This window comes from Exophiala spinifera (genome assembly GCF_000836115.1).
Source record: "Exophiala spinifera strain CBS 89968 unplaced genomic scaffold supercont1.1, whole genome shotgun sequence".
Taxonomy (NCBI): Eukaryota; Fungi; Ascomycota; class Eurotiomycetes; order Chaetothyriales; family Herpotrichiellaceae; genus Exophiala; species Exophiala spinifera.
In genome coordinates, this window is record NW_015622513.1 from 703,986 (window position 1) to 722,797 (window position 18,812).

General features: G+C 53.3%; 7 protein-coding genes across 7 annotated transcripts; 3 read left to right on the top strand and 4 right to left on the bottom strand.

Moving 5' to 3' along the window:
* Nucleotides 1–967: 967 nt before the first annotated feature.
* PV08_00261 (uncharacterized protein) lies at nucleotides 968–3,622 on the bottom strand (the record flags this gene model as incomplete). The annotated part of the gene is made up of 1 exon (XM_016374627.1): nucleotides 968–3,622. One exon carries the CDS (start codon nucleotides 3,620–3,622, stop codon nucleotides 968–970), a length of 2,655 nt encoding a protein of 884 aa, XP_016239903.1.
* A 1,433-nt stretch (nucleotides 3,623–5,055) lies between these two features.
* On the top strand, nucleotides 5,056–6,721 carry PV08_00262 (tubulin alpha chain; the record flags this gene model as incomplete). Its single annotated transcript, XM_016374628.1, has 5 exons — nucleotides 5,056–5,067; nucleotides 5,210–5,268; nucleotides 5,332–5,639; nucleotides 5,698–6,396; nucleotides 6,447–6,721. 5 exons carry the CDS (start codon nucleotides 5,056–5,058, stop codon nucleotides 6,719–6,721), a joined length of 1,353 nt encoding a protein of 450 aa, XP_016239904.1.
* Nucleotides 6,722–7,294: 573 nt separating this feature from the next.
* Nucleotides 7,295–8,833, top strand: PV08_00263 (uncharacterized protein; the record flags this gene model as incomplete). Its single annotated transcript, XM_016374629.1, has 1 exon — nucleotides 7,295–8,833. The coding sequence occupies one exon, from the start codon at nucleotides 7,295–7,297 to the stop codon at nucleotides 8,831–8,833; it is 1,539 nt and encodes a 512-aa protein (XP_016239905.1).
* Nucleotides 8,834–9,746: 913 nt separating this feature from the next.
* On the bottom strand, nucleotides 9,747–11,069 carry PV08_00264 (uncharacterized protein; the record flags this gene model as incomplete). The annotated part of the gene is made up of 1 exon (XM_016374630.1): nucleotides 9,747–11,069. The coding sequence occupies one exon, from the start codon at nucleotides 11,067–11,069 to the stop codon at nucleotides 9,747–9,749; it is 1,323 nt and encodes a 440-aa protein (XP_016239906.1).
* Nucleotides 11,070–11,830: 761 nt separating this feature from the next.
* Nucleotides 11,831–12,685, bottom strand: PV08_00265 (DNA-directed RNA polymerase; the record flags this gene model as incomplete). The annotated part of the gene is made up of 6 exons (XM_016374631.1): nucleotides 11,831–11,875; nucleotides 11,930–12,101; nucleotides 12,165–12,315; nucleotides 12,366–12,462; nucleotides 12,514–12,618; nucleotides 12,674–12,685. The coding sequence occupies 6 exons, from the start codon at nucleotides 12,683–12,685 to the stop codon at nucleotides 11,831–11,833; spliced, it is 582 nt and encodes a 193-aa protein (XP_016239907.1).
* A 572-nt stretch (nucleotides 12,686–13,257) lies between these two features.
* On the top strand, nucleotides 13,258–14,709 carry PV08_00266 (uncharacterized protein; the record flags this gene model as incomplete). Its single annotated transcript, XM_016374632.1, has 2 exons — nucleotides 13,258–14,412; nucleotides 14,485–14,709. 2 exons carry the CDS (start codon nucleotides 13,258–13,260, stop codon nucleotides 14,707–14,709), a joined length of 1,380 nt encoding a protein of 459 aa, XP_016239908.1.
* Nucleotides 14,710–15,106: 397 nt separating this feature from the next.
* Nucleotides 15,107–18,709, bottom strand: PV08_00267 (uncharacterized protein; the record flags this gene model as incomplete). Its single annotated transcript, XM_016374633.1, has 6 exons — nucleotides 15,107–16,783; nucleotides 17,425–17,525; nucleotides 17,580–17,742; nucleotides 17,807–18,114; nucleotides 18,164–18,498; nucleotides 18,549–18,709. 6 exons carry the CDS (start codon nucleotides 18,707–18,709, stop codon nucleotides 15,107–15,109), a joined length of 2,745 nt encoding a protein of 914 aa, XP_016239909.1.
* Between the last annotated feature and the right edge of the window lie 103 nt (nucleotides 18,710–18,812).

Genomic DNA, 18,812 nt, shown 5'->3' on the forward strand with positions numbered 1-18,812 from the left:
GCTCCGTAGTAATACAGACAAAACAAAACTATGGACCTAGGCTGGCTGACTGTCGGACCGCTGGTAGGTAGCCGCTGTAGGTACCTGGGGTACCTGGATGATATAAAATACTCTGACCAGTCAGTCTCTCATGGGAGTGGAGTGGATGGAGGTACTCCAGTGACTTACCTTTACTTTGTCTTCTTCATCCTTCGTGTATAGAGACCTCTGTCACGTACCGGCCGGGGCGAACTCGAACACCCGTACAGTGTTGTTTTTGAAAACTTTGTTCGTCTACTGCATCTCCCCTTGTCGCTGCTTGCTTGGTCATTCACTAGTTGCCCTGGTGCTGGGTCTACCCCTTACTTTACTACGGCGATGGCAGTTAACTTGGGGTGTAACGCAGAAATCTACGCGCACTGCCAGGTCCTTCCAAACCAACGACAGCTTAGTCCAGCGTCTAGCACCTTACCTAGACATTGAGAGTCGTGTCGGACACCGTCACTATCCCTGTCACAATGTAGTACCGCAGCAGACCGCAGCACTGAAAAGGGAAACGGAAAGATCTTGGTTGAATAAGGTATGTTTGCAATTTCTTGTCTGCGTGTTGAGTTCCACCAAACTTCTTGCAAGATTCCCCCTTGAAGCGTACAAGGGTTCATGGTTTTTTCACTATTTTGATTTTCCTGTTTCTCGCCAGCCCAAGGCATATTCTGGCACCCGTCGTGGATTGGATCTGAATCTCAACATCATCACACTCCTTTTCTGAGGACACGCGCGAGTTTTGTTCAAAACCCCTGTTTGTCTCGCACCTCTTTGAAACCTTTGGAAAAGAAAAGTAAAATAGTCTCAATAATCATTCCGCTTCTCCCCATTCGCAAGAAAAACAACAACAACAACTTGCTGCATGCTCATGTGCGCATATGACTACCATGATCTCCACTCCTGTCATGCGCCATGCAGGTCCTTGGGATCATGCGTAGAAAACTTAAGCTCCAACAACGGTGCTGTTGTTGGACTTGTGGCAACTGCAGGTCTCTTCGCATTTGAAGACTGGTGCACCACCATGCTGTACTTGGCCATTAATACCGCAGGAGTAGCCCCAGATGACTTCGCAGCGTGTGGAAAGTACATGGGAGCTGGTGCGGTAGAATTGGTCGGCCTCTTGACCACAGCGTAGAGTGTAACCTTGATTGTTCAGCAGCTCATATCCAAAAGAACGCGTAGCTATTTCCTCCGCTGCAGCGAATGGACTGCGGCAGTGGCAGTTCTCAGAGCATTGAGCGTCAATCGGGCCATCATGTTCAAGTGCCGAGAGAACCTCACCAGGGACACAACGATAAGAATGTTCCGCACAGATCTTGGTCAGGGATGCGTTGAATTGCTTTCCATTATTGCAAGTCAATGAAAAGTACTTCCGATCCGCCGGTAGATCTTTCTCTGCTTCGCGTGACACGAGGGCCGGAACGAACAGGGAGTTAGATGCAGACAGATCGCCTTCAATCATAACTGCCTCCTCATCCTGGGATGGTGCGGAAGACTGCCGACAATGGCAAGAAGAGTGGTTTTCACACAGAGGATCATGGGGCTCAGGACGTGTCGGCTTAGGTTCGCTACCGTGAGGGGGATAGCGAGGACATGTGTAACCTTTGGCCCAGCAACGGTTGGTCAAACTGATGTTGACAGTATCTTTGGTCTTACAGATGAAGTACCATGGTTCGTCCTTCTTAGAGTCATCCGAGGAGCGTACTGAGACGGCGAGTGCACCACTGCCTTTGGAGTCTTGGTCCTCATTGACAATCGACATGTCTGTCTCAGATCCGTCTGCAGGGGGGTCCAGGACGACACCGGGAGGACACAACCCGCTGATTGAGTGTCGAGGGACACAAACCTGATTAGGCTCCTGATCATAGCAAACGCAAATGGCTTCACAGACAAAGTCATAGTCCTGATGCACGACTTTGGCGCCATCACATGAGTAGTGAAGTTTGTTTCGGCAAGTTTGTGTGTGCGCCTTGTTCTGGCAGCCGAGAAGCCATTTGTCTTGTGCCATATCAGACACCGCCTCGCCTCGTTTGACCACCGTATGAGTGGTTTCTGGGGGAGGGAGGTTGACCGCATCCGTGATTTGTGGGGGAGAAACATCGAAGGGAGGATAGGATGACATGCCTGGCTCACCGACCCAAAGATTCCCACAAGGCCCGACCACTGCGCTTGTAAAATTGCCAAGGAAGTCTGTCAAGAGCTCACCTTCGAGCTTGTAGATGGCATTGCCAATAACAAAGCACTCTGACAAAATGCTGAAGTTTGGACCATGAGTGCAATAGCGTAGGATGTTAGAAGTCGAGCTCACACATTGGCAGATGTCGTTGCAAATCGGATTGTGAGAAGCCGCAGTCAGGGTCCCACTATGACAACAATATCCAAATTCAGCATTGCATACTTGAGTGTGGTTCTGGCACAGCAATAACCACGTGCTTCGAGGGCTCAAGGTTTGAGGATGGCAACCAGGATCGGTCACTTCGCGTCGGCCGAGACCATCTCTAGCGCTGAGACCACTGTCGTCGATTGTCAGATTGGTTGAGATATCTTGATTGAGTGGTTCGTCCTCAGTTACGTTCATGGGAGCGTCAGTGTCTGCGTCGTCAAAACAGACGAATTTGTGCAGGTCCGCTTCGTAGAGATTGGCACATGCTTTTGGTCTTGCTCTAAGATTCTTGCACTCGCATACCGTATCACAGAAGTAGTCAGAGAGCTTGTAGGCCACTTTGCCGCTGGAGGTGCAATAGTAGCTGCGGTCCTGACATCTTCCTGTGCCACCACGATCTGCGCAAACCAGCGCATAGTCATGCATTGCTGCATTTGCGTCTCGGTGCGAGATCGCCATGGTTGTTGTTGCAGGATTCCCTTTTCCAGATTCTGCGCGCATTTCCAGCTCATGTGAGTCGCCTTCGCCTTCGGCTTCGGAATGAATCACCCAAGTGCCATTGCCGAGTTGGGTTGCTATGCTGGTTTGTCCGATGGGGTCAAGATTGGAGTCCAGGATTAGACCGTCGTCCGAGACGTAGCATTTAGCAGCCACCACACCGTGGAGACATGGTTTGGGAGCCAGATTGACGCAGCGACAGACCTCCGAACAATGTGAGTTTTTGCTGCCCTTTCTTGCCAAACGTCCTTGGCCTGTGCAATAATATCGAAACGGTGACCCTGCACAAGTGTTGGTCGTAAATCTGTGTGAGTCCGAGCCGCAGACCATGGCATAGTCATTTCCCGAGTCTGATTCTCGAGACTGCAGAACCGCAGCTTGAGTTTTGACAGGATCATGGGAGTAATGGTAGTCAGAGCATGGCCCGTAAGGAGGATCAACACCACCATACACAGGTACATGGTAATCGGAGCATGGTCTGTAAGGATTGTCAACGCCACCATAGACTGCCGGAGACCTAGTCGTAGTTGATTGATGATCGTTGGACATATGAGGACTAAAGGGTGCATTGTGATTACCAGTGTGGCCATGGGACATGGGACCAGATCGACTGAAATGATCAGGAACAGTTGACACAAGCTCAGTATCAGTATGGACTGGACTAGCGCAGAGGAAACCGGCGAAGAGGAACAGAGCGAGGGTGACGACGCAGGCCATGCCTGGCAGTTGACCGCTACCTGCGATGATATGAGCGTCCTGTCACAAATGTTGAGGGACGTTCTCTGTTACCTTTAAGCTTCATCGCGCGACGAGTCCAAAAGCTCACGTCGTCGCTGAGATAAGCCCTGAGGGCGGTAGAGGAGACGACAGTGGTTCAAGAAGATGACTTTGAGAGGGTTGATGCAATGAGTGAAAGGGCGAACGAGGGATGGAGGGAGGTGGGTTTGGAGGAGGAAGAGACAAGAGAAAAGACGATTGCAGGGAGCGATCAGAGACTTTGTAGACAGCGCGTCGCGAAGTGAACACAACAACCCACCGATGTAGTGAAGAGAAGTGAAGTTTAGCTGAGGCAGTGGTTACCTCAATGCACACTCACTTTTTCGCCCTGTGCCCGCAGTGCAAGTGAAAGAGCCCTCAACACCGTGTCTCTGAGTGTATCTGCGTCTGCGTCGCGCTCGCATTCAGAGTCTCGGCTTGTTTCGCCTGAAGGAGTCGCGATCAAGTGTGGGCAGCGGCAGTGGCAGTGAAGGAGCGCATTGTCCTGGGCGGTCTGAAGCTGGATCTGTTCCTCAGTGAGGCCATCGGTCACTGACAGTATAGCAGAGACGACTGTGTGCTGCGCTGTAGAGCACAATTTTTGCCTTCTCGTTCCATCTGAGACACTCTTACTGCTTTCACATCTTTTACAGGCCCCCAGCCGGCCCGGACCATGTGCAGTGTTCGATACCATGAGCAGCGATGGCCAGCAGATATCACGAACTTGAAGGATGACGGCAGACAAAATCAGGTAGCAAACCACTCTTCGACAAGCTTGTGATTCTTCCGAGAAATGCATGGGCAACGTCTATATTTGGGATCGGAAAATTTCATCAAGACACACGGGGAGATGTAGCTAGACGATCTCAATAGCCAGCCAGTCAAGACTGTCCGGAGAACGTCAATCTGCAGGTACAGGAGTAACAACGGGAGAAGATGCAGGAGATGCAGAAGACGGATGGAAGTGGAGGGATAGTTGGATGCGGTACCTGGGCGCCCCCGGATACTCGTGGGCGGAGAGTTATAGGGGGGCCAAATTAGGGACCTGGCTTACCTGGATACAGCCTAGGATGCCTAGAAGGTACCTATAACCCCCATACACGTCCACCTACAGCTGAGTACCTCGTATTCGTATCCGTCCCACATCGGATAGAGTGTAGTGGCGGGCTTGGCGCGTGTTTGGCTGTTTTGGTTGATGCGCCAATCACCAACAAGACACGATAACAAATCCCCAATCCCAAGTTCCTGCGCACAACTCTGGACTCTCCTAAACAAAGGCCCAGGCAGTCTGTTTGCTGCGTTTCCTCATCCATTGCCATCAACAACACTCTGGTCTACCTTCGACACTTGTACACTCACTCTACGAGTCTGTGAATTTCGCAGAGTCCTTCAAGATGCGTGGAGAAGTCAGTGATGCCTGTTGTTTATGTACCCCGTGCTTGCTCTGCCCCTCCACAATTCTATACCACGCCCATTCCACGTGGAGTGGCCAGCCATCGCAGGAACACCATCAACTTGAGCGCATGTGTATACTGACTTTGTGACCAGGTCTGCCACCTGCACATTGGGCAGGCAGGGACCCAGCTGGGCAATGCCGCTTGGGAATTGTACGGCTCGCCGACGCGCGCCCACCGCTACTTCGGCTCCTGATTGCTAATTTTCCTCGCTAGATATCTTCTCGAGCACGGCCTCAAGGCTGATGGACGCCCTGATCCCGACGCCAACGTCGGCGATGCTGGATCGTTCGAGACCTTCTTCACCGAGACTGGCAACAATAAGCACGTTCCGCGTTCCATCTTCGTTGATCTCGATCCCTCCCCGATCGACGAAATCCGCACCGGTGCCTACAGACACCTCTTCCACCCCGAACTCCTGATCAGTGGCAAGGAGGACGCCGCAAATAACTATGCAAGAGGCCACTACACCATTGGTAAAGAGCTTGTTGACGATGTCTTGGACAAGATCCGTCGCGTTGCCGGTAAGCACACCTGAATACAACCTTCCGAAGGGACGCATTGGTTGACATTGTTTCCAAGACAACTGCACTTCTTTGCAAGGCTTCTTGATCTTCCACTCGTTTGGCGGTGGTACCGGCTCTGGCTTTGGAGCTCTCCTCCTTGAGAGATTGTCTGTCGATTACGGAAAGAAGTGCAAGCTGGAGTTCGCCGTCTACCCTGCCCCTCAAGTCTCTTCCTCCGTGGTTGAGCCGTACAACGCGGTCCTCTCTACCCACAGCACCATTGAGCATGCTGACTGCACCTTCCTGGTCGACAACGAGGCCGTGTACGATATCTGCCGTCGCAATCTGGACATTCCTCGACCAGACTACGAACATCTCAACCGCCTCATTGCCCAAGTCGTCTCTTCTGTTACCTCCAGCTTGAGATTTGATGGTGCTCTCAACGTTGATTTGAACGAGTTCCAGACGAACTTGGTGCCATATCCTCGCATCCACTACCCTCTCATCAGTTACGCACCCGTTGTGTCCACCAAGCGCTCCTCTCACGAAAGCTTCAAAGTACACGACCTCACTTTGCAGTGCTTTGAACCAAGCAATCAGATGGTTGTTTGCGATCCGCGTAACGGCAAGTACATGGCTGTCGCACTTCTCTACCGTGGAGATGTGGTGCCTCGTGACACCAACGCTGCGATTGCTTCTCTCAAGGCCAAGTCCAGCTTCCACTTGGTCGATTGGTGTCCCACCGGTTTCAAGGTCGGCATCAACTACCAGCCTCGTAAGTTTAGCCTTTGCATTTATTAATACTTTATACTGACTTTCTTTCAGCTATGCCCGTCCCAGGTGGTGAACTCGCCAAGGTTGATCGCTGTGTTAGCATGCTCTCCAACACCACTGCCATTGCCGAGGCCTGGAGCCGACTTGACCACAAATTCGACCTCATGTACTCCAAACGTGCCTTTGTTCACTGGTATGTGGGTGAGGGTATGGAAGAAGGTGAATTCTCAGAAGCCCGTGAAGATCTCGCTGCGCTGGAGAAGGATTATGAAGAGGTCGCCAGTGACAGCCTGGAAGCCGAGGATGATGGTGGCGTCGAATACTAAGTTATACCGGCTCGCCCCCCGACTTTCGGCGAAGCGCAACATGAGATACAGCCCACACAGATACCAAGCACCCAACATAACATGGAACCCAGAAAGAGTGCATGAAAGCTTCCAAGAGTGTCAATGCGGCCGTGGAGCCGACAACCTTGTCCCTGGAGGGTATTCCCGAGGAATATTTTGGTCAATGAATGGCTTGGACGAGGTACGAGAGCATGAAACTGGATGCACAGATTGAAGTTTAGCACACACTTGTATTGCACTTCGGATTGGAGATCTGGAGCTTGGGACATGATTTCATTTTAATTCCTGCAAATGCATAGCCTTGCTAGCGAGCTTGTAGTAAGATAGAAGGCTACTCGACTTGTCCAAACGATGTTTTGCACAACCAAGGCTGTCCCCCCTTATGCTTGTTTAGCCTGTGGGCTGCAATCAACGAGGACGAGGCTGCAGCCTCGTTGGCCCTCGAATCACGTGAAAGTCGTCATCGGTTCGGTGTCCTCGATCAATGCTGTTTCCACACGCTCTTCGACCACAAGTCAACATGGTCGATTTGTCCCTCCCCCTCTGGAAACCATGTCACAACAACTAGGGATGCCCCCTCCCTATTCCCGCTCTCGCTCTCATACAGACCCTTCCAAGTCGAGCCCGTCACCAACAGAACCTCAAACCGCCGGAGCAAACCTCCAGCCCACACGCCCATCGCATGTCCGCTCGAGGTCCTATCTCTCCCCCACTGAAACTAAACCTCGCAACGCTCTTACTCTCCCCGCCGCCTCAGCGCTGGAACGCACTGCTGAGCGTCTACATCGAGTCCATATTCCGGGGTCATCACACCTCCATCATCATCGAAGCTCACAACACCAGCACTCCCGCTCGCATTCACATGCTCGCGGCAGCAATGCCAGTGATGTACCTTACAAAGGAGATCACCGTCCAACCCAGTCCGACGGCTTGACGCACAAAACCTCCTTTCGCCGTGCACAGTCGAAGCAATCCAAAGATGCTCTCCCCCATCTTCTTGCAGGGTTGAATGCAGAGCGAGACAAGCGCAACCACCTCCAGCGCATCAACACAAATACAAATGCACACACGCATTCCAACGGCAGTTCCACCACTACAACAGGCCAGAGTGGTTCTAGTCTACATCCACCTCTTGCGTCGCAGACGTCCGAGCATGCAGACCGCCGTAACCTAGACGCTCGCCTGCGGGAGACATCCGAGCCCTATAACCGGCCCCAACCACGACAGAAGACTTCGTTCGAAGAGGCCCTAGACCGCGGCGACCAAGCACGGGTTGCACGACGCATATATGTCAAAAAGGCCGACATTCAGCGTCACGACGCCGAGATCGCAGCGGCCGAGGATGAAATGCGTACGCGGATTGCGAACATGACGGCAAAGGGCGTGGAAATTACCCGCCGTCTAGACTACGGGTACTACAACTTGCTCGAGACGATCAACAGTCTTGTCGCTACGATAACGAGTTTCCAGAGTCTTTCGGACCAAACGTCCCAGCTGATCATCAACTTTGACAAGGAGAGCGAGAGGCTGGATCAAGATACCAGCGGAAGAGTCGAGCGGTTCAAGCGCGAGTTTGAGGTCCGGAATGCCAAGGCCGAGCAGTTGTCAGCAAGAGGGAAGAAGGTCAACGAGCGAGCAGAGGATCTCAGTCTGCGGTTGGAGAATGCGAGAGTTGTCTTGAAGAACTGGGAACGCAAAGAGGATGAGATGCGCAAGGTATGGTTCCGCGTGGGCAGGGTGGGATGGTATCTAAGTCTTCTCGTTGTGATTTCGGTCCTAGCATTCGTGGTGGGCAAGGAGTCCTTGTCCAGACGAGGTGGAGTGCATGGCGAATCGACGGGTGATACGCGTGGGGCGTGGAATGGAAGCATAGATCTCCCGACCGTCGACGTTACGCTGCTATCGGAGACTCCAGGCGTGCCGGACGACGTAAAACGATTGATCGAGGGTGCTGCAGAGAGGAACAAGGCGAGGAACCATGGTTCGGCCCCTGGCGCGGAGGATGACGGGGGCACGACGATGAAGATTGGGAAGGACGCGAAAGTGGTCAACGTGGACGATCCACGCTTCAGAGTGTGGGATGAGTTATAAACTATAACAAATCACGAAGCTCTCGTCGCCGTCGGATCGTATCAGATGAGGATGAGCGAGTGTGATGGTGACGGGGATGGTGGTGGGCTTTGACGTGGCTGCTCTTGTGGTAGGTATGTCAAATGCAGGTTCTTGAGCAGATTGTGGCCCTTTTTCAACATGAGATACCCCCTTTGTATGTGTTCGTACTGTGCGTGCGATGCGAATCGAGACAAAATTTTTCATCAACCTTGGCTACTAGTTGGTGGTTACCCAGCACCTACGTACAGACCTCCCGTATGCTGAATCCTTGCTCATGACTGTACACCTAAGTTGTCCGTATCTTGCAATGGAAGAACCCCAAGCGAAACATGTGAAGGCAATAAAAAAAAGGAATAGAAGAGAAGATCTAGTTGATTGATCTATCGGAATTCCATTGTCCGGACTCCCCTGAGTCCCGCGTTCGGTCAGGCACAGGTAGGTGAGCGGATCAATCGCAGCAAGCAAGCAGGTTGCGCGGCAAAAGTTGTAGTACTCCGTCTTGGGTGGTCAACACGTCAAGATGTGACGGCGACGACGACGGCCGAGCAGAGCTATCTATCTATCGCACCCTCCCCATTGACCCTGGGTCCTTGTCGGTGTAATATTACCAACTGGACACTGTATCCCAAAAAAGCAGAAACGAAGGTGATCCCACCCAAACAATTCATTTCGTTTGCTCGCTCGCTCGTTCGTCCGTCCGTCTTCCCTCCAGATGCGCAGAAGGAGAGAAAATCAAAGTCATTCGTCCTTTGTTTTTGTTTATCCTCTTTCCGAAAGAAAAAAAAAGGGGGGGGGGGGTTGCTGTTGTTGTTTGGTGGTGGTGGTGGCGGTGATTCTCTAATTTGTCTTTTTTGTCTTCAACGTCCTCTCGGACATACGCCGTGGTCATCTTTCATCTTCTTGGTATACCGCTACCGGTGGCAGTTGCTCCATTGACGCCGTTCGAGATCTTTGGTCCGACGACGGCCTTCTCGAGAGCTTGGAGGACGTCCTTTGTGAGATCGTCGGCGTCTTCGATTCCGCAGCTCAACCTCACGAGATCGTCGAAGACGCCGATGGCCTCGCGCTGGTCCTTGGGGATGCCGGCGTGCGTCATGGCGCTGGGCACCTCACACAGACTCTCGACGCCGCCGAGACTCTCGGCCAGCGTGAAGATCCTGGTCTGTTGGCAGAAGCGCTCCGCGGCCGGGTGGCCCCCCTTCAGCCTGAAACTGAGCATGCCGCCGCCCATGCCGTCGCGGTGCTGCTTGAGGGCGATGGCCCGCTGGCCGTGCGAGTCGAGACCGGGGTAGTTGACGGCGATGACGTTGGGCGAGGCCTCCAGGGCACGGGCGACGGCCAGGGCGTTCTTGCTCGCCTCGCGGGCGCGCAGGTGCAGGGTCTTGAGCCCGCGGTGGGCGAGCCAGCAGTCGAACGGGCTCGGGACGGCGCCGATGGCGTTCTGGAGGAACGTCAGCCGCTCCTTGAGCTCGTCCGAGTTGAAGGCCGCCACGCCCATGACCACGTCCGAGTGGCCGTTGATGTACTTTGTGACCGAGTGCACGACAATGTCGGCCCCGTGGTCCAGCGGGTTCTGCACGTACGGCGAGAGGAACGTGTTGTCGACCACAACCAGGATGCCGTGCCGGTGCGCGACCGTCGCGACGTGTCGGATGTCGACGAGGCTCAGCGTCGGGTTCGACGGGCTCTCGATCCAGATGAGCTTGGTCTGTTGGTCCCGGATCAGCTCCTCGACGTCCAGCTCGATCGACGGCGAGAACGTCACTTCGACCCCGTGCGCCAGCGCGACTTTTGTAAAGTACCGGTGCGTCCCGCCATAGACGTCCGACACTGAGATTACGTGCGACCCCGACGCGAGCGACTGGAGGATCGTGGCCGTCGTCGCCGACCCGGACGCAAATGCCAGGGCGTATCGTGCGTGTTCGAGCGCCGCCACGGCCTCCTCGAAGTTGTCGCGGTTCGGGTTCGCGCTCCGACTGTATTCGTACTGCCCGACTGGCTTGCCTACCGCTGTCTGGGCGAAGGTGGTGGAGAGGGAGAGTGGCTCGATGACGGCGCCGGTGGAGGGGTCGTGAGGTGATCCGGCGTGGACCGCCAGTGTGCCGAATTGGTGGACTGGGGAGGGAGCACGGGCTGGAGTGTGGATTGCGCCATCCTCGCTGGTGAGAATGCGCTCGTTGGGACGGAGAGGACGAGGAGAGGCGGTGATTGTCATTGTGAGGGTTTGCAAGGTGTGTTTGTGGTGGTGGTGGTGTTTGATGTTATTGCAAAGGGAATTTGTGGTGTTTGGCGGTGGTGGTGGTGAATCTGTCTGTGATACAACTCGGCGCGGGGTTGAATGCGGCACTGTGTCAACCAGGCCTCTTGTTCTATTGTTCCGTGGCCCAGAACCCAGAAACGAGGGAGGGCGAGACGATATTAAAAGGAAAACCCAGTGTCAGCGGTGGCGATGCTCGCGGACGTGTCGAGCGGTTTTATATAGCAAGAAATTGTCATCCAAACAGCCTTGTAGTAATAAGGTATTTGACGTTCGGGGCACAAGATGACGTGCTCGCGCATGAAATTTAATCAACTACAGAACCAAAGTTGAAGCCCGAGGCTCCATTTGCTTCCAGCGCGCCGCGTTTGTCTTAAGTAAACTCTGCGTCTCGCGCCGTCAAAAGGCGCATTTGGTGCCTGAAGATGACAAACCATAGACAGGCTCTTCAACAGCCATTTGCCGCTTATACCCGGCTGTATCAACCCCGGCCTCGTAGCCCACTAGTTATGCTCTCTGTGACACGATTATTGCCAGTTTCTGTCGACTCCTCTTTTGTTTCCACGCCAGTTATCGGATGGACGGAGATGTGTGCGTTGAGTGGTATGCAGTCATCCGGCGTGTTGGCATCAAGCAGCTCGTCTGGGGAGAAGTGCCGGTCAATCTCATAATGAAAGCCGTTCTTCTGGCGAGATGAATCGGAGAAAAGGAGAAAAGCTTCACCACCATTCGACTCCTCCCAGGCCAGCCTCAGCCATAGACGCCTGCGGTGGTATGTTAGATGAGTAACGTCCGCGAGATACCAGACATCGGCCTACCTCGATTGCATAAGGTACTTTCCGTTCCCCTTCTTTCTCGACTTCGTTGGGACCTTTGGGTGCGAGATCGTGCCATTTCTCGGCCTCGATCCGTAGATTCACAACGGTACCTTCATCAAACCAGAGTTCAGACTCTTCTGTCCTCCAAACCCAGGTCTTTTCTGCTTCGTCGCTGTTGATCCGCCCCGTCAGCACTACGCATCTCGGGATATGCGAAACTGCTACTACTACTCACAAATGGCAACCTTCGAACAGCATTGTCTGGGGGACAAAAATGTCGTCGAAGAACTGCGTAGTGATTCGGATTCCTGTAGGTGTGCATTTCTGCACGGTACCGGTAATAATCTCGCCTTTGAACGGTCTGAAAACAATCATTCGAAATGTGACTAGTTCGCCCTCAGCATGTCATCCCTCTGATCGAGACATAAGACCATACCATTCACATTTGCATTGCCTGTGCCAGTGCCGATCAAGCCATCCGAGGCCTTAAGCAGGTCGTACATGCAGATACATAGTCCGGTTTTCTGTACAACCTGTCGAATGGCTGAGACTTAGGCGCTGGAAATGGTGATCATGGTCCATACCTTGTTCGAGTATTTCTCATTAATACGGTCCTCGAGGTCTTTGGAAGTAATCTGGTTGTTTGTGAATCCATGAGGCGGGATCTGGACAAGATCCTCGAACTTGGTCTGGGATAAATATTAGTTTTGGACTCTTGCATAGACACTTTTGGTGGCGGCATACGAGAATGAACATGGTGCTACCGGGAGCCAAAGCGAAGTGCAGGCTGGAGTGTGTCTGAGTCAAGGTCTGGCATGATCTTGTCAGACAGTCTTTCTGGCTCGTCTGATTCTCGGTCGCTTCTGTGCAAAATATGTCTGAAGATGGACCGATCGAAGAATCAAAAATCCAGGTGGACCAGATGCTGCTTTAACGGCCTCGCAGCCTCCCACGGAAAATCACTATCCATGAACCAACACGTCCTGGATTGTAGAGATGTGAAGTCGTACTGAATGGTTGGTGCATCAGTTCATACTGGCGCACTTACAGTCGTAGTCAAATACTAGCTACGCTTTGCTGGTTTCGAGATCCTACCTGTAGGTGACTTCTTGGACAAGGCCGCGAGGCTGCGAGGCTGCGCTCTTTACCCCACAAGACTTGGTACTTTCTTCCTGACGTCGATCGGTAAACAAAATCTATCGACATGATCGCATGTTCCCCGAACCTCCAGTATTGCTCTCAATACCCTCGCGTCTCGGTATTATGAACGCCGCAGTCTTCATCCCACAACACACCTAGATCCAATGCTGTGACATTGCTTCCACGACATGTCAGGTCAACCTTTCACCTTCCCACCTCCTCCGCCTCCTCCGCCCAAGCGAGCCACAGAACCCGTCAACCGACCGAACAACAACTTCTCGTCCAATCGAGGGTCCTCGAGAGGTTTTGGAAGAGGTGGCCGAGGAGGCTACCCAAACGCTCCATACCACGCCAACAATAGACAGCAGCATGGGTCTCACCGCGACGGATGGAATGGTCCGCAAAAGCGAGATCACAATACCGCCTTCAGGTCCACGAACCAGCCCAATCGGCGAGTGTCTGCAGCCAGCCCAGCGGTGCCGAGTTTCAACGCCTCCATCGAACATCTCCTGCCACGAAAGCCCCCACAAGCAACGCCCCAGCCACCAAGTCAGAAGGTAGCGGACGTACCAAAGAAACAGAATCTCCTCGGCCTCACACCCACCAGAGTCGACGCTGATTCGGAGCCGGAGGACGACGAAGGCGAGGAAGCAAGACTCGCCGGTCAAAGTAAAGTGTCAGCTGGTTTGGAGATTGAGTATGGCGGACGAAACATCACTCTCAGCACTCCGGCTGAGATAGCGGCCTGGATAGCGGAGAGAAAGAAACGATATCCGACCCAGGCCAAAATCGAAGTCGCGAAGAAAGAAGCCGATGAAAGGAAGCGACGATGGCAAGAAGAGAAAGCCGCAAAAATGCAAGCTGCACGCGAGGCACGGCAGAAGGCCCTCGAGGCACGTAGAAGGCGCGAACCACCTAAATCACAGAAATCAGAGTCGCAGGTCGAAGGAACTGGACGCGCCGACTCGGCTGCACAAGCGAAAACAAAGGCAGAAAGATTGCGTGCAAAGGCCCTCAAAGCGCGCGAACGACTAGCCAAGGCCGAGGAAGCGTTAAGGCTTGCTGAAGAACAGCCTGGGTCTGGGACTTTGACTGCCAACGAAAATCAGACTGAGCCGATCGCAGACGACACCTCAAGTTCAGCCTTGACTGATTCTGACGCCACCTCATCCTCTGGCTCTGATTCGGACTCGGACAGTGGCTCCGACTCTGAGTCCGGGAGCGACTCGGACGCAGACTCGGCACCAGAAGTTCTCAGCACGAAGAGAGCTGCGCTAGAACACGAATTTTCCAACGCGCCGTCGAAACCACCGGCGCCGTCATCACAAGCTGCGGGCCCTGAGGTATGTAGAGCGTTTGCAAGATACGGACGTTGCAGATTCGGAAAACACTGTCGCCATTCTCATGATGTTCAGGATGCATCTGCACGTGGCGGTTGCAATGGCAATGGGAATTCGAAACGCAACAAGAATCAGAGGGTAGATGCATCGACGTCGTCTCGAACAGCCGGTCGGAGAAAGGGCCTATGGCAAGTCATGGTGGAGCAGGAGCAAGAAGAAGAGCGGAAGATGCTTTTACAGGCCATTGTGACGTTGGGCGAGCACGGTGTTCTTGACGAGCCGGAACCGAGTACCTCATGATTGCCATGAGATAAAGTAATTGGACGAGGATGAAAATCCCAGGAACGAGAAGCGATCGAGCACGCGTGTGACTTTTCTATATACCCATGTACTCATGTATCTACCTATATTCTTACAGTCTGCCGGACTGCCCGAGTTCTCAATATTAACAAAGGTTAGTACTAACATTCAGATGTCTGAGATAGGTACTTCCGCACCTCATACCCTGTCCGTTTCTATTGTTTGGTTGCTCGCTTGTTCGCTCCACGTTATCACAACCCTCACCCATCCAAGTTATCTTATACAGACGACACCAAAACAACCACCACCCATCATCATATCTCCGCCCCTTTTCCTGCTGGCCCCGTCATGTCTCCATAACCTCGCACGTCCTGATCACTCTTGGAAGGGATGGCGTCTACATTCCGTTTTTCAGTACGTTCTCGATCCACCTTCTCCCTTCCTTTCCCTCTCTCAGACCGACGACATCACCCACGCCGGCCAGAGGGAAACAATGCATCTGTCCTTCCCACACGAGCCATTCGCCCGGGACGCCGAAGCGGTCGCACTTTCTCATCATCTCCAGCGCGTCCGGCGCCAGAACGTCATGCGTGCCCACGACGCCGTGCACACGCACGCCGCTGTCTCTGAGCTTCTCGAACACCGCGTCAGCTTGTAACAGGGGTGAAACGGACCAATCACTCGTGCTCATCGTTTTTCGCAAACCGGTACGACGGGTACTCGCACCGAGACCGCTCGTCTCCGAATTCGTCTCGGTGGTTGCACGTGTAATAGCTGTGGCCGTAGTTGTCCTTGTAGGTACAGGTTTAGGGTCTGATCTTTTCTTCGACCCGACACCTCCAGCCCACGCACGCGCGACGTCACCCGTCAACCCGATCGTCAGGACGGGATCGTACCTGTCGGCCTCTTTGATCTCTTCATTCACATTCCTCAGGTCCACGGCGGGAGAGACGACAAGGATCGAAGACAAGACGTGCCTGACTTGCTCCGGCGGAAGTTCCTGTGCGGCCCACATACCTAGGCTCAGCGCCACGTTCCCCCCCGAGCTGTCCCCTGCGAGTGTCACTGTGACGGCAGTGGTAGTGTCTGTACTGTCGGCACCGTCTCGACGGGCGCTGTTGGAAGAATGTCGACTTGCCTCGTCGAGAACCGAGGTCACCCACCTCCGTAACACCGGTAGAGCGTCGGGAGCCGGGCTCGCCGGTGCCAGTGGCTGAGACACCAATGTTACTTGGAACTCTGTAGAGTCTGTGCCATCGCTGACAGGGGTTGCAGAAGAGGAAGCAGAAGACGAACCAGAGGCAGAGAACAATTGTAGACTCTTGGCCAATTTGCTTAGAAACATCCAGTGGCCAGGACTAGGGGGTGACTGAAACCCTCCTCCGCTGAAATAATAGATTCGATGTATATGTTTCCTCGTCTTCGGTTTTGTTCCTGTTCCAGCTAGCGATGTGGCGGCAGTCAACGGAGTAGATGATGTGGCTGCGTCCGACGTGTTGACCACCGGCGTGTCATGGTCGCTGTCATTGTCACTGTCGTCGTCGGCATGGTTGGAATCGGATTGAGGTGACCTCGACGACCGAATCTGGTTCTGGTTCTGGTTCTGGTCCTGGTTTCGTTTCTGAACCCGAGAAGCCTCGACATGTCGAAACGTATACTCCCACACCCCTTCCCTCTGGGTCTCGATGACCTCACACCCCCGTCGCCTCGGCGCCGACAACCGTTGACTGCCAGCTGGCGTTTCCCCGTGCAGCTTGACCAGTTTGGGCCGTACGGGTCTGATGAGCGTACGGACAATCCTGTACAGAAGCGAAAGGTCAGTCCGTCGGGTGATCTTGATCGACGCCGACGCCGACTGGGAGTGGTAGTGTCGAGAGAGTTCTTCGTGGGCCCTTTTCTCTGGATCGTGTTCGTCTCTCAAGCTTGACTTGTCGTCGCGGGAGGCCATGACTTTAACTTGAACAGCTTGAACGTGTATGTATGGCTTTGTTGATGTGTAGATTTCGGTATCATCATCGTCACCAGCAGAAAGCAGGTACACGAGCCGCGCTAGCTGGTAGCTTGGATCATGTCCCTGTGTTCTGTATGTGAGTCTGGCCAGGTCATAGACAAGAGGAAGTACAAAACAATTGCTGGCCACCCTCCCTCACCCTTGGCTTGGTGACCATGCGAGGCAGCTATTTAAACTGGATCATAATATGGAGCAGCATGGACCCTGGAGGGTACAACAGGAGAACGATACTCCTACTGTACTCCTCCACTTACTCGTAGTATTGGCAGATCTAACGAGGCACAAGGTGGCCCGTGGCGTGCAAAGTGATGACGTCGTCGTCGTCAAAACACACAATCGACACTAGTGAGGCAGATCAAAAATCAAAGATCAAGGAACAAGATCAAGATCACAACAGTCTAGCTTTATCTAGTAGGAGTAACCTCGTAATCCTCCTCCGGACGGAAGCGTCTTCGGGTGCTCATGGTTCTCGCTGTTCATGGCATCTCACTGCCATCGCGGCATCTGAACCACTGTTTGTGGTGCTGCACGCCACTGACTGACTTTCGTCTTTGCCCGCCTGGCCTGTGCACACGTCTTCCAGTCCACGAATGTATTTCCAAGTCGTAGAATGCCTAGGGAATTGCTCCATCTAACCAGGGGTCCCTGAGAAGTTCAGACGCTGTCTTCCTCTCTTCTGGTAGCCACCTGAGCATTGATCTCACGAATCTGAGAAAAAGTGCTTTGTCTTCACCCTTCAAGCCCTTTTCCGAGGATTCAAGCGAGAGCAATGGTACATCTACGCCTCCTGCACGCTTCCAGTGACCTGCAGGACATCAGGGTGATGCGCAAAATCTCACGCAAGGTGAAAAACACTAACCTTCTTCGTCGAAAACCTTGCTCGTTACTTCGCTTCGTTGAATATACTCAAGTGGAGGCAACCCGAGATACCCGACCATTTCCGCGACATGGTGGGTTGCTGACGACTCTCCGTTTTCATCCAGAGCACGAAATAAATGTTCATTCTCAAACAGATCCCAAATCTGAAGGTGGGTAGAATTTAGCGGGAATTCCGGTCAGGGGATTTGGTGTGGCGGCTACACTTACCAAGACGGCAATGTTCCAAATGTCAACACTTGAACTCCATTGCATGTTGAACAAGACCTCCGGGGCACGATATACTTCGGGTTGAAGGAGTCCTCTGTGAGGCCCTCCGATTCGAGCCTCTCCAAAATCGCAGAGGACTGGCTGCCCCCATACGGCGTCTCTTGGAAAGCCCAACCTGCGTGAGCCATAAACTCTGCGAACGTCATCAATGACTTTGCAGGGCGAGGGTTCCTCGATTTCCCCTTTTTCGAAGTCTTCAAGGATAGACTCATCGGCAATGGTCAACATAATGTTGGATGGACTGATGTCTATTTCAAAGGTGTCAGCCACAGTTTGGGGTGTCGACAATAGTGGTACCTGTATGTGCCACCTTGGCTTCATCGTGGAGAAAGGAAAGAGCGCTCAGGACGTTGAACAGAGTCCACTTCAATATCTTCTCATCGAGTCGATGGGACGAATTTAGCCGCTGAAGTTCTCGAACAGTCATGTGCATCGGGGGTTGAACTAGGCACAAGTGCCGACCGGCAGGGCCAGGGATCGTAAACGTCTCAAGAAGGCCGCGAATATAGGCTTGGCCATCATGCCGCGAGTTAAGGGAGCCAACATGCTCGTAGAATCGAAGCTCTCGATGAACCCGTGGGGATGTGGCAACTTCTCGGGTACAGACCTTTAAGGCAACAAAGCCGGAGTCTCTGCTCAACAATCAATCGTGCAAGAAGGTAGAACCGAAAGGATCACAAACCTCACGTCTCGGCAGAGCCAAACTGTCGAGTACGCGCCGTACCCAAGCTTCCCAACCACTTTGTATTTTGAGTCGAATAGTTCGCCGATGCGGACTGGGTAAAATTGAGCGGCATCATACCACGGAAGTCGCTCCTCTTCGAAAGGCTGTGAAAGGTCCATTCTGCTTGCGCGAGCGCGAAATGTCTCCCAGCGATTTGGGATGTGTTGGCGAATCGAGGCGCCCGCCGGATGGCTCTATACATTAGTGGACTTTCCCAGTGAA